At 38.3% G+C, this 17,926-nt stretch overlaps 1 protein-coding gene across 2 annotated transcripts in view; it reads right to left on the bottom strand.

The window, feature by feature from the left end:
• Positions 1-17,926, bottom strand: part of arhgap24 (Rho GTPase activating protein 24) — a 69,207-nt gene that overhangs the window by 33,229 nt on the left and 18,052 nt on the right. For both annotated transcript variants that reach the window (XM_008424527.2, XM_017307862.1), the window contains exon 3: positions 5,373-5,460. In XM_008424527.2, the coding sequence (XP_008422749.1) occupies positions 5,373-5,460 (88 nt within the window). The remainder of the gene's footprint in view (positions 1-5,372; positions 5,461-17,926) is intronic.

Here is a 17,926-nt window from a genome sequence, read left to right as displayed (position 1 = left end):
CACACACACACACACACACACACACACGCACGCACACACGCACACACACCCCTACATCCATGCAGTAAGTGTCAGCAATGCACATTGTCCACAACTAATATGACACAGGGGTTGATTTGAAAAACACCTCAATATATCCTTACAGTTAAATGTCAGCGTGACAGATTCATGTTTTCTTTACGACTCCACATGGGGCTTCCTTCATCTAAAACACTGGCGTCTGCAGGGCAGTATTCTCAGTCTGTCATATTTCTCACTGAACAAGATGAATAATTGCTCTGAGAATTAGAGGTCTCCCTGCTGGTTTGTTTAATTTAAATTCTTCCATCCATCATTTAATCATCGGCTTCTGGTGCTTTCAGTCATCCTGCCAGCTTAGCCAGACTATAAATTACCTTGTTGCTAAAAACAGTAGCCTTGTCTGTGCTTAGAAAATTGCATGTCTGTCTTCAGTCTCCAATAGTTATCTGTTGCATTAACCTGTCATTCAGTCACTAAGACTCAGCGTTCTTTAGTGAGAAGCCTTAGATGGGTTCAGGGATTGCATGTTAAATTCAAATTGATTGTACAGAATTTCATCTTAGGAAGCCAAGTTTCTCACTTTTGTCACGAATGTTGTCTTGAGAGAACCATCATGATTTTGCAGCAGTTCTGAATGAAAGCCAGATAAGGGGATATTGGTCTTAAATCCATAAAATGAAATTTAGCAGTTATTGTAAACGTTTGTTTTGCTGTTTACTTAAACCTGCCAGAGTTGAAAGTTGCTGCTGCTGTGCCTTTGCAGTGATCATAACTGATCTGTAGTAGAAATAACTACTAGAACTGCTATGTGCTAAACAGACACATGAGGGCAGTACAACCTTTCAATTCAAATCACCGACTTCAATTCCGTTCAAAATGGGTAAAAGTATTGTTCTATTTTTATTGCAATTTTCTGGAACTAAACAATGTTACAGCTGCTGGTAAGCAGCAACGTCTCTTGTTTTTTTTTTTTTTTTTTTTAAGAACTGATTTTATTTTTCTACTAATCAAATGACAAAGGCCAGCATTATGAGATGGAAAAGACTGCACTATTTTACTTTCTATTATTCCACCAGCCATCCTTTCCAAGAGATGTATAACCAAATACTGTGCCTGAGGCTAACAGAAAGAAACTCATAATACAGCAAAAGCATAGAGTTTATTGAAGCTTGGGTAAAAGCAAGCACTCTAGTTTCTTCATTAAAAACACAGCAGCAGCTGATTTCCAGCATTAAGACGGTTCAGGTCACCACTGTATGCAGAGAATAAGCATTATTTACTCATATATGGTGGTATGATAGAAATAAAAAGGTTTGAATCATGTGTCTGAATTCCTCATTTGCTCACTGTGGCGTTTAGAGTTCATTTTAGGTTCCTCTTCTTGATGTGTCCTGGCATTCTTCAGAGGATTAAGCTGAAGATGAGAGCGCACAGCGAACCTGAGTGGCAGGAAGTTGTGATCTGAATTTCGGATGAGCGAAATATCTAATGTTTTCCTAGGCATCCCTTCCTGTTTATTAAAGACTCTACAAAGAAGTCTATTTTTTTCTCCTAAAATCCTATTATAACATGAGTTTCTAAGAGGGTAATCAAGTGGATGGTTCATTTATAAATCAATATAGTTTTTTGTTTTTTTTTCTAAAATGTAAACCTCATCTTAAAAGCATACATTTTCTGACAAAAACGTCACCCCTGACAGGAAATGTCCTTGCATTTTACTTTTTGAGCATGTTGGCAGAGAAAAAGAAAAAAACAACAATAGCTGAAACACAAACAAGTCTTACTTTAGGTGAGTGAATAAAAGAGCCGCTGTGCCTGTGGTGTTTTGTTACACAGCTAAAAATAAAAAAAGACATTATGCTTCCAGTCTAAACATTGTTTTCAGTGTGGTTCGCCTATTTCTGCAGGTTTAACACACATCAACCAGATGTGGAACAAGAGAGCCGTGAATAAGGGGAAGCAATAAAAATAGCATCTCAGAGAGCTCTCGATGCAGGTGAGTGAAAGTAGCAGAGATGTTTCCAGTGAGCTTTGTCGAAACTTTTTCCCCGCTTCCCTCCAGTGCACAGAGGAGAGCGGGGTAAGACTTTCCGGTGCAGCTGAGAATTCAGAGCCTTGTTTTTAATCTGAGGACCAGTCATCCTGAAGCAGCAAGCAGACACCCAGCTCATATTTATCCCCACCAAACTGACTAAAAGACAACGGACTTCTCTGTGGATCTCTAGCGACCCCCACACCTCGCTCCCTCCCCTCGGCCGCTCCCACTTCCCGTCTGTATGAGTTTTGTCCCAAATGCCGCACCACATTTAGAGCAGTGGAATAAATGTGTGGCGTTTTCCTTTCATTAGCCGTCTGTGCGTCTCTTAAACCCTTTTATGAGCTGTCTCATAACAAGTCATGCACTTGTATTCTCATCAGTGTGAGGGGAGCAGAAGATGGAGCAAACTGGGGGGAAGCTGCTCTGCCTCTCTTTACATCTGTGGAAGAGCAAAGTTTTTTAACGGACAGGTATTCAACACGATGCGGTGGCGCGAACAATCAATCTGAAGGAGACATGTCACTTTGAGTAAATGTAAGTGTGGGATTGTTCATAAACAGACATCCCAGTGTTTAAATGTTAAAAAATATATATATTAGAAGTGAACTTAAAGTGATTGGATTCTGTTTATTCACAGCCTTTTCTCTTCCAGGTTCCAAGCAAAACTCTGAGATGCCAAAATTGTTTAAAATTTTAAATTTGAAAGCCACAAATTGCGTTGTAAAGAGTCTTTAGTGTGTGTAAAATAATCCAGTCCAGGTTTGACCGGTCAAACCCTCTTAAATTTTGACCAACTGCAATCCAGATTCCTTAAAAACAAACTGTGAAACATCTAATAATCATGTTTCTATTGATCAGAAACAAATTTTAGTAATTTCCCTCTAGCAATAAAGTCAGAAAAAATTGAAATGTGGTTAATTTATTTCAAGAGAAACATTTTGTGTTTATAATTTGCACTCTAAATGTATCTTTAATTTATTTACAAGACATATATTTACAAAATATAAATACACACACAAAAAAAAAAATACTTCCTTGTTCTTTATGTCATTGAAGTAAGGTTTCCCCACTTTATATAATGGAGACAAAGACATTAATTTCCATTTTGGACTTTAGGTGCAAAGAAATTATGTTTCATTTTAGAAAATAAATGAATTCTTTGAAAAAGTCTGTTTGAAATCCACACTGAGAAAACAAATCAGAGTAAGTGAACAAGGCGTGTACTCTTTGCGTGCTGTAATTAAGGGGATGATTAAAAACATACATCGGGTCTGCTCTAATAATTATTTCAAACATAAGGTTGCTTCTCATTTGAACTCATAACTCTGTGCCCTATTCTTTGCCTAATATAGCTGGTTTCATAATAGTTGCATGTTGAGTTTCACTTCTTTGCCTAAAACATGTCAGTGCTGCACCTTCGATGGCTCAGAGGGTTATTAAAGCTGGGTCATTTTTAACTGGTAATGAAGAGAAGTGAAAATATCAGGTTTTGTTTTGAAAAAGCTCCATTTTCACCTCTTTTGTAGAACATTGCACTTTTATACTTCAATAGACTTTAATAGACCTTTTTTTCAGCAAACGTTGGCAAAAGTTTCAATGGCTAGCAACATTTAATCTTGTGAACAGCGTCTTAAAGCAGCTGACAAACAATGGGTGTTATCAACAGTAAATGCCACATTTTTCATAGAAATTAGAAAATGGCATTAAAACACCATGACTCTTAAAACACCCCTGCTGAAATTTTACAACTCACTTGAAAAGCAAACTTGTTGCATGTGTAAAACCACATTAAGTCCCTAAGCCAATAAATGTTGCAGTAGATCTGCTTTTGTAGACATCTTTTACCATTCCACATCCTGACTTTACAATATCTACTCAGCAGAAACTCGTGCATTTCTGTCTATAATCAAAATTTTCAGGCAAAATAATTCCATTGTAGATTAAGATGGATATTTCCCTGATGGTAAATCCCAAAGGGATGAATAAAGTTTCTATCTATAGACCCTCTTTATATTGTTTTCAGAAATTTGATGAAGTTCTTGAAATAAATGGAGTTTTCAATTAAACTCAAATCAAATGGGTCAATATAGTGAGGTTATCTGTTACAATACATGTAGAAAAAGTTGTTGAATTGCTTACTATTGACCTAATTTTGTACACAAAAGAACCTGCAGATTTTTTAAAAATCCACTGTATTTGATGTTTTAATCTTTATTTGAGTCCTTATCTTTAGAAACTGCTTCCGATGATTCCTCCAAACATAGTTTCTAGCATCTGCAAAACTCCTTCTGTGTGAGCATCAGAAACAAAAGCTTGAATTTTAGGATGAAAGTTCTACAGAAAATTATTCATATTTCTGTGGAAGGTGAACCTTCTTTCAACTGCCATAGACAAAAAACAAACAAACAAACAAAAAAACATGACGCACTGTGTTTGTATCGGTTCTGATAAGCCCACTTTCACTTCCACACCGCATGTTTGGTCACAAATGATGTGAGAAGTCATCTTGCTACATGCATGTCAGTGTCATCTAAGATGTATTCGCTTGGCTACACCCGAGGGGACAGACTGATACAAAAAAAGAACAAGTGGTTGGTGCTCACATCCTGTGTATTCTGCTGGGCTTTCGCACAGCTTTGCTCTCCGACAGCGGCAGCTGTGCCTGTTTCTGCCGCATGTACAAACGTTTCTGACATTTTTTTTTTTTTACCTTACAAAGTTTCTTTTTCTTGCCCTCAGTGGGGCAGGCCAACTTTCGTTTATGGTGCAATCTACCCACTTTCAGAGTTGTCTGTGTCGCTTTGCAAAAGTATTTTCAGGCTTTGCAATGTCACGACTGTGAATCTATTGGGATTTTATTTGATAAATCAACACAGAGGCATATATAATTGCAAATGCACCTTGTTTTCTTTTTAACTAAAATGGTGCATGGTTAGGATCAGGGATTAAATATATTCCAGTGCAACCAACTGCCTTCAAATATTATTCATAAACATATGAATAGCTTTTGCAAGGCTCTGTAGCTCTGATTATTATATTGGTTTGGTCACCAGGGTCAATCAGTGGCAGAGTATGGTTACTGCGGAGCTACTGGCCTCAAACAGCACAGTTAATTAAGGGACAGACAAACATCACAGTTTGCAGCAAGCACAAGACATAGTAGAGTTGTCACTTTTGTCGCAGCACTGGCGTGACGCTCCAGTACTCATTTGGGTTTACCCACCCGCCCAGTGTGGGCATCGTGCAGCTCGACGAGGCATCGCCGTCACTGCTCAGTGAAACCCGAAAGGCGTTAAGTGAGCTTTGATCTTACCTGGAATGACCTCGAAAAGAAATTTCCCTCCTTCATCTCCGCTGGTTGGATGTTCTGAGACTTTGTTTCCAGGTAAAGAGATGACACCCTGAGGAAAACAAAGCACAGACTCATCAGCAACACTTCCCCGTTTGCCCTTGATTGCTCATTGATGAAGTCCTGCCTCCGGTCCCACTGCAGGGGTTTCAGTTTTGACACCTTCAGCTTGACTTGCACGAATTGAATCACGCACACTGTTTGAGTTATCCAGCTGTTTCAGTGAGTAACCGGAGTTCCTGAGCTCAGCGGCTTTCAGCTCCCATCTCACTGGAATTTGGTTTAAAAATGTACATTTCTTTCCATTGTACAGGTTGTATTGATTCTCAGGGGGCGTTCCAGGATGATCGGTTTAAGTGGTTACGGATGTGGCAAAGTGACAACAATGCGGAGGATTGCATCTCTCTGCTTCAGCTCTGTCCAAAATGATGCATCACACAATTTAAATAACAAGAGCATCAGCAGCTTTCTGCAGCACAACTCAGTTTTGGTGACTAATGCAAATGTGGTTACAGCTAGTTTTACGCAGGAAGTTTTCCCTTTGTATTTAGAAACCGAGTGTGTGTTGGAGAGAGGGAGTCACGTTGTTCTAAAGTCTGTACTGATATAAAGGTTGCTGGGTGTGAAATGGACACATCCAGCAACATTACATGTTCAACTAAATAGCGAATTTGAATTGGAGATTTCAAAAATGACCAAATGTGGTCTCTCTTCTTGTGAAAAAGTTTCATGTTGAAGGGATCAAATCTAGTTATATCTGTTTCTCTCTTGCTCAAAACATGTCAGCTCCCCTTGAGTTAAATCATTTCTTTGCTTCATTTTCATGAATCTTGTCAACCTCAAATAATAACCACAATTATAAACAAAGTTTCACTAAATAGTCATGCAAGGGGATACTTTAAGACAATTGTTTTATGATTAAAAAAAAGAATGATAAATGACCTATTACTCAACACTGATGCCAGATCTGAGATCAGTTCAAATATACATTTTAATCTTTTGTTGCACCTGTTCCAGCTTTTATTACACCAAATGATGGTGGTTCTTTCATAAATTGCTCTCTGGGGCAGCCAGTGCTTCTGCTATCTCACAAACAAACAAACATGCTCTGTCCTCTGATAAGGTATACTTAAACTTACTATGCGACTAACAAAATAAATATCTGGTATTGCCTGATACAAAAAGTTCAACAGACTGGATGCTGAGAATCCATTTTTTCACACACAGTAAATGCCTCACAAATCAGAAAGTGTGTTTTAAATCATCAGTGCATAATTAATCAGTCTCACATTTTTAATTGCGTTGACTTAAATATACGATTTCAAATGCAGCTATTGAGTTTATATTATTCCTTTAAAAACATAACTACCGTAGCGCACCATGAAATAAAACATTTTTGGGAAAAAAAAAAATGCAGTCCTCCGTCTCCAACGCCAAACCATGGTTTCGTTCACACGGAACTTACGTGCAGCCAGGATCGCAACTACATATTTTTCAGGTGGATGCGAAAACATAAATCGGTGCCCCCCATCCGAAGGAAGGTACGTTCTACCCCCACCACCCCCAGATAAAGAAACGTGGAAGGTAAAACTCACTACATTTACCCCGTCATGTGCACGAGGTGAAGAAGCGTAAGGGCGTGCTGAAGTGTATGCGAAGACATCATCGGCGTGCCTCCCCCTCCAGACGGGGTTTTGATGCCCCCTCTGGTGCTGCGCCGCTATGCGTTGAATGCGCTGCATATCCACTTTTTGCGCCACTGCCTGCAGCGGCTCCATTTCCCTCCTGTACTGGCAGATCAACAGCCCTCAACTTACAAGCTGCATCATATGAGTTTGAAGAAATTTCTCCATCATGCCTGCAGTTAGCATGAGCTTGTTCTAAATGAAAATGAGCACTTTCTTCTTTGATTTCCAATTTTGACTTCCAATGATTCCATTCCTGCTAAAGAACCCCCTGGCCGTAGAAGAAGAAGAAAAACACACAGAAAAGCCGCACCCGGCTAGTAGCAGCTTATAGTCCGAAAAATATGGACTATAAGCCTTAAGTGATATTGACTTTTAATTGTTTTTTAAATGTAAATATGATTTAACTTGCCTATTATTCCAACACTTTTATAAATAGAGCCGATGAATGCACTCAACACATAAACATCTGAAGCTGCACAGACTTCACCACATTTGCTAAAATAAGTTTTGCTGCAAGGCCATCTTACTGGCCTTTTTGGGATGGGATGCAACACTTATTGCAAGCAGAAATTGTGAAGCTTTCACTCATTGCAAGGTTCTCAGAGTTCAGACTATACTTTGTACACTTATTTCTGAAGTAATATTAATTACAACACAACTAAGAGTTAATATGTAGGAGTCCATTTTGACTCTTTTCCAGTAGCAAAATTCAGATGTTCAAATGTGTGAAAGGGGATCACAATGACAAATAACAGACTTTTTAAAATGTCTGTATGTTTTTTAGCTTTCTTCGACTTCAACTGAATTACAGAACTACGTAAATTGTTCTTTACAACAATGTAAATGAGGCTAGTCTCACTGATGCAACTGGTTTGTTATGTCGCTCCGTCCTCTTAACATTTTCTTCCCCTGACCCTCAGAAATTTAGTTTTATTAACAACCTCAGTTCGTGACTGCAGCATCTGACTGTGATTACACTGACCTCTATCAGGGTTAATGCTAATTCAGACAAGATGTGCTTGGGTGACAACTTCAGTACTGAGGACTTACACACATTATAAAGATCTGAGAGGGAGTCAGTTTCCTTTTTAATGAGCCATAACTGTGACAACCAGGAAGTAGAAACCCTACCTGAGGCCCCAGATGAAGTGCTTTAAAGGCTGTCATAAAGACGAGCCCGCCGTGCTCCGGAGTGGAGGAGAGAAGAGGGAAAAGACCCGTTTGAAGTGGCAGCCGGGAAGAGAATCTGCTCTGCTTCAATAACTCTGGATTAAAAAGGAGCTTTCAGGGCCGGCTTTCATTGAACACAGATCATTTCACTGTGCACGTTGAATCGATTGGAAGGAAACAGGAGATAACTTCAATGCAGCGTTTTTACATTGGGACACTGATTTTTACAAATGTCTGCCTGTAGTCCCTCCAAAACCTTAAAACGACAACACCACAAACATTCTGCTTTAAGCCACCGTCACACTTTCCATATGCCGTACCCGGTGGCCTCTTGTTTGCGGCCACAGGGAGAGTGATATTTACTCACTAAAGAGCTCAACCCAACTGTTTTCTCTCTTCTTTTTTTTTGTGCATTTTCAAAAAGTTGTTAAGTAGAATGAGATCATTTCGGGAGTCTGTGTAGTGACATAAAAGTCATTATCTTTTATATTCAGACAAAAAAAAAAAAGAAAGAAACTTCAGACACATGCACAGCAGTCACATGAGGAACAGACAAATATGTTGCATAAAAAGGTGACAGCAGGAGGCTGAAGCTTGTAAGCTCATCAGGAAGCTGTCTCTGAGGCTGCGTCCAGCACCGTGCTCGCTCCACATTTCAACAAATCCAGTGTTTTCTTCAGATTGCAACCAAGTACCGGGATGCTGACTGTGTCTTTGTTCTTTTAATGACATGTTCACAAGTTTAACTGACCGTCCTGTTCAAACTGGAGCAATTAGATCCACATGTTACTTATATATATATATAAAACAAGAGAGAACTAAACTTTTAGCGCTGAAGTAACCACTTGTTGCAAAATCCCCATTGCCTCCACAATGCTTAACAACAAATACAACTTTTTTTTTTTTTTTTTTATGAATGAAACGTTTTTATGTGGTTGGCAAATTAAGGAGCTAATATGCCCATGTCATTTACTATTTTTCAAATCTCTGTTACTGATAGGTTGATTTCATGTATTTTAGGAATAAAGCCTTTTGTTTCACCTGCCCAGCAGATGTCATATAAAACTTTTTTTTAGGTGAAACTACCCTCAACATGGTCAAGTGCAATGCTCTGTTTAGGGCACTATGAATTCCCCTTGAATTAATTAAATCCAAATCAGTCTGTTTAAGTAGCGCTAATCTACAACTCCTGTCATCTCAAAGCAATTTACCTTTGATCAAATTAGACATCTTAATGTATTTCATTGGGGTTTCATGTGATAAACTCAAATGATTATAGAGCAGTAGTAATACAATTTTCAATATATATATAAAAAAAAAAAGATCTGAATTTTTTTAAAATAAACCACTGGACTGCTTAATCTAAGCTGAATCTTTTAAGGGATTAGAGAAAAGTGGGCTGAACAGAAATGCCCGCAGCATAGTTTAGATTTTTTATGTGTAAAAACTTAGGAAAACTATGTCTCCTTTTCCCCTGCCATGCCACATTTGTAATTGCAAGTTGGCGATGTGCAAAATAAAAAAAAGTTTATGGGACTATGAATTCTTCTGCAAGGCGCAGTAAGTTCTTCCCTGACTTTATTTTCTTGGAGTTAAAATGCAACAGTCTTGCTTAAATCGTTCCCTGGCATTCTCGAAACAAGCGCTTTGGAGATCGAGCATCATCTACATGTGCACTTTCGTCACCTTTAGGTCCTTTTGTTGTCAGAAGCTAATCAACAGTCTGCATGAAGATATCGCCTGATGATTGTTGGACCAATATTTCCTTCTTTTAAGTCAGTCTCAGCACTTTGATAAACATTTATTTGAAATTTTCTGTTTCAAATTATTTGATGAAATGAGGATATCTTAAGTATTTTAAACAAGCTTGTGGCATGTTTCATTAAAATAAACGTATTACAGGTTCATCTGAAATGTTACAGCACTATGTTAGGAAAACATTTATATAATAATGCTGTTAAATATTGATGTAACCCCCATAAACTACGCTGGTCTGTCGGTATGTTTAATGTGTTGTCTTATTAGTTCTTAGGATGTCCTGTAGAGGGCACTAGACCCAAATTTCTCCTGTGTCGGAAAAGAAGAAGAGTAAGGCATAAGGGAGAAGAAAGAGAAATGGCAGACTATGCAGACTAAGCACGTTTCAGCAGAAATAGAGAAGTCACTAGTCACTACTGCTGCTGTTATACAAATGAAATCTGTAATTTTGAACTGGATGATTCTGTTCCAGGATTTCTCCGTTGAGTCTGTCGTTTTATTTTCAGCTGCTTATTTATGCAGAATGGCTACCTAGCCGGAGCTAATGTTGCTCAGTTTTTCTGAACAAGAAAAAAACCAACCGGAGTATATTGTGTCACTCTGTAAGTAGCATAGTTCTGTGAAATGAGACTGTTTTATGGTGAAGTGATGTTATTAAGTAAGTTCTTTATTACTGAGTTTTTTTTTTTTTGTTTGTTTATTTGAAACGCTAATTTGTTTTTTAATGAGAAGTAATTGAAAGAATCTCGCTGATTTCCATATACCTGCATGATCGGTTAACACTTTGCATGCAGGTTGGTTTTTTTAATGGCCGACATCTGAACGAGCCCGTGGAGTTCCAGAAGCAGGAGGGCCCCGCCGCCATCTTTGTGACTCGGACTGAAGCCTGGAAAGAGGAGGGACCGTGCGGCTGGAGCTGGATATTTTGCTTGGACAACAGATAAGCTTTTTTGAACAAAAAGGGGGGCCCCCAATACCTCGAATTAGTTTTTTAATTTCACAAACTATTTGTACAGGAACATTTTTTCCCCAAATATTTACTATCTATGTGCACATTGACTGAATTGACTGACTGAACTGTATATTGACTGACTAACTGGGAAATGTAATTTTTTCCTCTTGGAAAAGAAGCGGTTGTTGAAAACCTACCCTTATTTTTTTTTATTTTGTTTTTTCTAAGGGTGGACAATTTAAGTTTTATTAATCTTCATGAAGGTAATTGGTGTTATCTGAACTATTATTCTTTTGTGGGGAAAGAAAAATAAACTGGAGTTGTTGAATTTATTTACTTATCATCCTCCTGTGTGATCCCAGAACAAAAGTAACTTTACCGCTGAGTTTATTGCTAATTAAACTAAGTAGTGGTTACATTGAGATGATGGGTTTCTCACTCTAATCTATATGGATATATTTAAACTGTGAGCCAACCAGATAATCCATCCAAACAGCCCTTTGCGGTATCGCACACATTGATATTCCAATGAATATTGTGACTTCATATACTGTGCAATTATAATAAAAAAATAAAATAAATTTTTTTAAAAAAAACCCAGGAAGTTCTATATTTACAGTGACAATAGAAAATAAACAATACATTAAAGTTCAGGAATCCAATAGGATGTAGGACTGACATTTCAAAAGACTCAATTTCCCTTTTAAAATCGAATGTTGACTCTGCTGTGTAGGATATGTTAAATACTCCATTATTGCAATTCTGCAACTGTGCTTGACCATATGTTGTTTCCAGGGGTGGGTAGTTTCTCTTAACTTTTCTCAGAGACCTTCACTGGAGTAACTTAAAAAAAAAAAAATCCTTTTAAGAGTATAATTTTACTACATACCATCTTTTTTTTTTTTTAGTTTTAGTTGCGTATTATTATAAAGTAACGCTTTTCCTACTTGAGTCACGTTGCTGGACACTCCACCCACCGCGAGTGACGTCGCTAAATAATAAACATGCACCAGAGGTAGACACAAAAGTACAGTTTACAGGAATCCGAAGCGTCTTGTTTGTAGACAAGTTTTGTTGCTCTAATGTCATTTTTTTGTCTGCTGTGCCTTTCGAGCCATTTGGAGGTCGAAACGATACAGTCAACACTATTTACTGTTCATAGAAGTACCATATCCTGTACTAACAAGTAGTAGCTTTATAAGAATTATATTTTGAAATATTGACTGGAAAAGTGTTTCTTCTGCCTTCTTCTGTCATTTTGCAACAATGTTATTCATTTGTACCAGCATTTGCACATTACTTTTTTTGTCTGTCTGTCTGATCCTTGTAACAATATATGATGTTCTGATTCGTTACTCAGTTGAGTAGCCTTTTTAAGCAATACTTTTTTACTCCTACTCTAGTGATTTCTTGAATTTCTCCTATTTACTTTTACTTGAGTAGAAAGATGTTTATATTTGAGTCACATTTTTTGCTTATTCTACAGACTTTGGGTTGTTTCTCATTTTACTATTTCAAATTACCATTCAGTTGTAAGATAATTGGCAAAACACATTTTTATAATGGTGCAGAAGAGCAATATGCATCCCAAGAAAAAGTCTCTGCAAGTAAGAGCTGGGGAGTTTTTGAAGCCTAAAATAAAAGGGAAAACTGAGCCACTCAAAATAGGGAATTGGTCTATTTTACTCATTAAAACTGTGACTGAGCCAAAGCAATTATTGCAACCTTGAATAAAACAAAGGGACATTATCTGAAGGGTTTTCAGTTCTTCCACTATACGAGAAAATCTCCTCCTTTGAAGATTTATTTAATGATAAAATTGAAAACAGACAAAAAGGGGAACAAATAAATTGTCCCGCCACAGCGCAGAAGTTTCTTTAATAATGTATAATGCCATGAAATTGATAATGTATTCTACTCCTGTTAGAGTCAATGAGTTCTTTTGACTTGATATCTTACAATTGTTCACTTTGCAGTGACAGGATGTTAATGAAACTGAATACTGATGAAGAACTCATTCATGGTGCCCCCAGTCATTTTCTTAAAACTATGGGTGTAATCTATTTGCTTAGATCTGAGAATGAAATCAAAATGTTTGCGAAGTAAAACTTAGACTTTCATCAACGCATTTCCTGTTTCCATATTCGGTAAGACGGCACTTACAGGATGATGTATGGCTTACCGAACGACCAAGTGCACTGGCAAAATGAAATGTGATCTTTCTCATCAATAGTTTTCTGGAGAAATTAGTTTTCTGCTTCAACCTCCAGAACCACATATTTACAAGAGGATTTTTATACTCTGCAAGATATTAGATTGTTCTTTGTGATCTGATACAAAAGCACTGAATAATAGATGATCATATGAGTCCCTCGTAGCAGCCTTAACCTGTAGCAAATATACAGGTCAATAAAACGTAGTAAAGACAGAAATACGTCTCCTGTAAGACAATTTTACTGTGATAATCAAATACTGAAGTCACTATGCATCCCTGTACAAACCAACCCTTAACTATGACTTGTTTGTGCAATGGAAAAATGAAAGTGATCCAAACTCTTCAATAGGCTTTACGCTTATCATACTAACAACCGTCACAAGCCGAATGGAAACATTTCAAATGGAATGTACATACACTGCAAATATCAATCGCATTTGGACACTAAAAATACCAAACGGTTATACAAATATAGGAGACTAAAGCTTAGCTCTACAGCACTCTGAGACATCTGCATGTCAGGTGTGGTTTTATTACAGTGAGAAGATTCATCTGGGGACAGTGAATACCGCTGGGGAACATAATGTGACTACCACCTTTTGCGGTGCCATGGGATGGATCAGTTTAGGTCCAGAGAAATATCATTAAGTTTTAAAGAGAATGAAAATGTATAACTTTCATAAGAGCTCTTATTCCGCACTGTCAGCACAGTATTCATTTCATGGGATGTTGTGTATCCATACAAATGCTACCTGGCAATAATCACCACTTTTATACCCACTTTATGTCTTGACGACATTTTTTTATTTACTGTCTGATATCTTGCACGAGTCAGCTTTTCAGCCAAAAATACCAAAAACAAAAGCTTATCGTAGATTTAATGCCCTATTTCTATTGCCTTATGTTAGTTTGCGTGTTTTTAGTATGTTTATTTGTGTCATTTTAGAGATAAATGCTTCTCCTTAACTCCACTGATGAAACCTGTGTCGTCTAAGACTTTCATATTGTTCTGTCTATTCTTTCTCTATTTAATCAAGAAAAAAAAGGAAGACCAAATATGGATGAAATATATTTGAAATATTATTATACAGCTGATACTGCAATGTACAACAAGGATAGAACCAAAATAAATCCATGGAAATTGCTTGTTCTTCTTGGAATCTTGTGAAGTTACTGTTTTGTTTTTTTTTTAGCAGGAGTTCAATTGTAATTCAAACTGAAAATAACAAAATCATTGGTTTGCTAAAGTCAATGACCAATCAATCCCGCTCAATTAATAATCTGATGATATTCCCAATAAAAACAGCTCCACTTTAATCTGTGAATAGAAGCAAGATCCCACTTTCACCGTTGATATGTTATTGTCAGCAGCAGCCGCCACCAGAAAGATGTGACTTAAATGTCTCCAATGGAATGCAGGATGAAGTATATCAACTAGAATTCAACGTTGCATAACTTGGACAAGATTCACATTGTTTGAAAAAAGAAAACAAAATGCTACACCTGGCTGTGTATTTGACACTGTTTGCCACGTCATCTTTTGGAAAAAGCAGAACTTGTACAAACTTGCTGTGAGTTTCCTTCCAACACAAAAATGCAGAGCGTGACAAACAAAGCTGTCCCCGGACAATGTTTCTTTGAAAACAGTAATTATACTTCAGGGTCTGTTCTACAAACATGGACAGCAAGAAAGCAAAGTGTCTCTTGGTGATAATAAAAGGCTTTCCAACAACAGTGTATTTAGGCTGCTGTAGAAAATGAATTCAGTTACTAAATTACAGAGAATTTAGTAACTTAGTAATTTAGTCTGTGGCTCAAAATCAGATCAGATCAGATCAGGGGATGTTCATTTCTTAGCATTTCACTCGGCCTTTGTTATGGTGTCTTCAAATTTTGCGGATAGCTTTCTGTGACAGTCAACATCAAAGTGACAACAGAGTTACTGTTTTAATACGGACAAATGTGAGAAAAGATGAACTGTTGCACAACTCACGATCCTACAACTCCAGTGGCATTTTATTTACCCCCAGCTAAATGCCAAGGTCAAGCAGTTTCCATTTTATGCAGAGAAAACAAAACACTTTCAGAGCTCCATCGTGCTGCTGAATTATTGATTTGATGTAATTCATTATAAGAAGTCGCTACTTTTCATTTTGTCTGAGTTCAATGTGACTCCTCAGTCCTGTGAATTTTAATTATTTATCCATCCCCAGACTTGTTGTGGCTGGAATTATAATATCTTAATACAATTTTAACTTGTCTCTGATTCCTTATTGCATTAAATTTTTTTAGTGTATTCACCAATAGTTCTTCTGTTCAGTCATAATGTCGTCTAACCCCTCTCTTGCTTCGCTGGCATACCCGGGTCCAATCCTGAGTGGCTTAAATTACAATAATCATCTCATTTCTGCTGCTGCATGAGTGGTTGTCTTTGTTTGTGTGCTCGAGCCAGATGAAACGCGAGTGCACGCGTGTGAGTGCGCGCCTCACAATCTCCAGTGAGCACACCCGCACGCTTGAGCGTGCATACGTCTCCACGGACGAGTGCGGGCAGGCAGATGGCATGTTGATGCTGAGCCTACACGTGCTCCTGCCCTCTGCGTGCTTTTCAATGACCCTTCACCTCCATCTGACTTCCATTCTTCAGATTCCTCACGTTGCTCCGAGAGGTTTGGCCCCACTGTAAAGGACCGCTGGCCCACGGCGGCCAAAAGAACACATCTTCTCAAATAACCTTATCTAAGCAGATCTGAATTCCTCAGAGGTATCATCCCTGGACGCAGTAAGGCTGCAATGAATATGTTAATGATATTGAATAATAAAATACCTTTGAGATAAAACCGGGGAAGAGGCTAATTTCTTTTTTTTCTCAAAGAAGCTTGAGTTGTCCAAGAATTTAGAATTTTAGGACTAATGCTATAGCATTAGTCCTAAAACTGGTGAAATTCTTGGACAACTGCAGTTTTCTTAGAGTCATTTTATTAGCTGAGTAATTATACATGTCTTTTTTAAAAGAATTTGAATTCCTATTTAAATCTCCAAGTGGCTCTTGAAATTGTATGCTAATTTGGCTGAGTGTAAAGTTGGCACGGACCCCTCCCCGGTTTTAAAAAGTTGCCGTTTTAACATCCTCCCAAATCTGCAGTAGCATTCCTATAGGGATACAAACTATCTCCTTAGTTTTAAAACAGTTTACTTTAGTTGTCATTTTAGTAGATTTCACAGCATTTTGACAAAAACAAAAACAAAATTACTATTATAAATCACTGGAGTAGCTCTGCTTCTACGACTCTGTGCTTTTTTCCCCTAATTTCAAAAAAATGTATCATCAGATTAGTGCAGTACAGATAGTACCTGGCTAACCAGGCTGCAGTTTTCATGTTTTCATGTTTCCACAGGCAACAGAAAAGGGCAGCTGTTCTTTCTCCGACCGGGGGAGGCAGCAATTAGGGCAATGTGGAGCAGAACAAATAGAGAAGTCACAGCGAGGCAGAGACTTAATTAATAGCTGATCTAGATATGGCTTCACACCTCCGTTTTATCAAGTTCGTAGCTTGTGACAGGCCCATCATTAAGTGTGTCTTGGCGGATTTCGGCGCTCATGCGTGTGGGTTTGACCTGCTCTCTCCCTGATCTTGGGAAGTTAAATGATGGGACACTTTTCAGTTGGTGCTGCTCAGACTCCTCTTTGCCCTACACGTGTTTTCTCTTAAGTAATGGCACTGGGATACTTTTCTCGCATTTGTTTTAACCCTTTTGCGTGCAAGGACAGAGCCAAACATGGAGGACTGTGGCAAATGATACAGGTTTTACGTGTGTTGGGTCGGTTGGACCCCATTTGTAAACACAAGGGTTAAAACTATGTTTGGGTGAGAAATGTTACTTTTATTACCTTCCATGCAGCTCTGAGTTGGAGGTCAAAGACACAGTGGTATCAGAATGTTCAATGCTCCTCTGCCTCAACACCTGACCCAGTTTCAGTACAAACCTCTATTCGCTGCAAAAACGTAGCAGTTTCAGGTGTTCATTATGGCTTTGGTTGAGAAGTAGGGCAGAGGAGGAAAGCAGCAAACCATGTTTTCCAGGTGGTAAAGCGAGCAGGTGCAGTAATAAATCTGCTAAGAGTAAACCGGAAGATGGGCTACAAAAGCAGTTTTGTAATTTCGCTTTAGCGTTCATTAGAAGCGACTTTGGCGACAGCGTTGGGACAGTGACCTCACCAAGACCTCGTATAAAGTCACCTTCCACTATAAATGAACGCCCCGAGACCCAGAGCTCCCATAACTAACAGTGAAGAATAACTCTCCCTCCTGTCTGGCCAGCAGGTCAGATCCTGCTGGCCAGGTCTGGAGATTCAACCTTCTGAGACTTTTACTGCCGATGTGGCTTTGGCTTGGCCGAACTTCGTGCTAGGAAATCAGCCAAAGAAGTGTGTGTCCGGATGAGCAAAGTGAAAGTTTCAATTGCGCTCGAGTTTCCTCTGGAAGAGGGGGGATACTGTTTGGACGGAAAAGCTAAGTGAGAAAGATGAGGTCTCTTGTGCATTTGTGAAGAGCTTCTGTTCTGTTATTCTGCCTGTTGGAAATACAAGTTGGTAACAGCCCTCGTTGAGCACCTAACGAGTAAGTACACTGCAAAAACTGAAATCTTAGTAAGATTAAATATCTTAAATTAAGGAGATTTTTCTTGTTTTCTTTCTGACAAGATAATTTTTCTCACCAAGAGGGATTTATGT

Source organism: Poecilia reticulata, linkage group LG12, assembly GCF_000633615.1.
Source record: "Poecilia reticulata strain Guanapo linkage group LG12, Guppy_female_1.0+MT, whole genome shotgun sequence".
NCBI classification, from domain to species: domain Eukaryota; kingdom Metazoa; phylum Chordata; class Actinopteri; order Cyprinodontiformes; family Poeciliidae; genus Poecilia; species Poecilia reticulata.
This window is presented reverse-complemented; position numbering and strand designations above follow the sequence as displayed.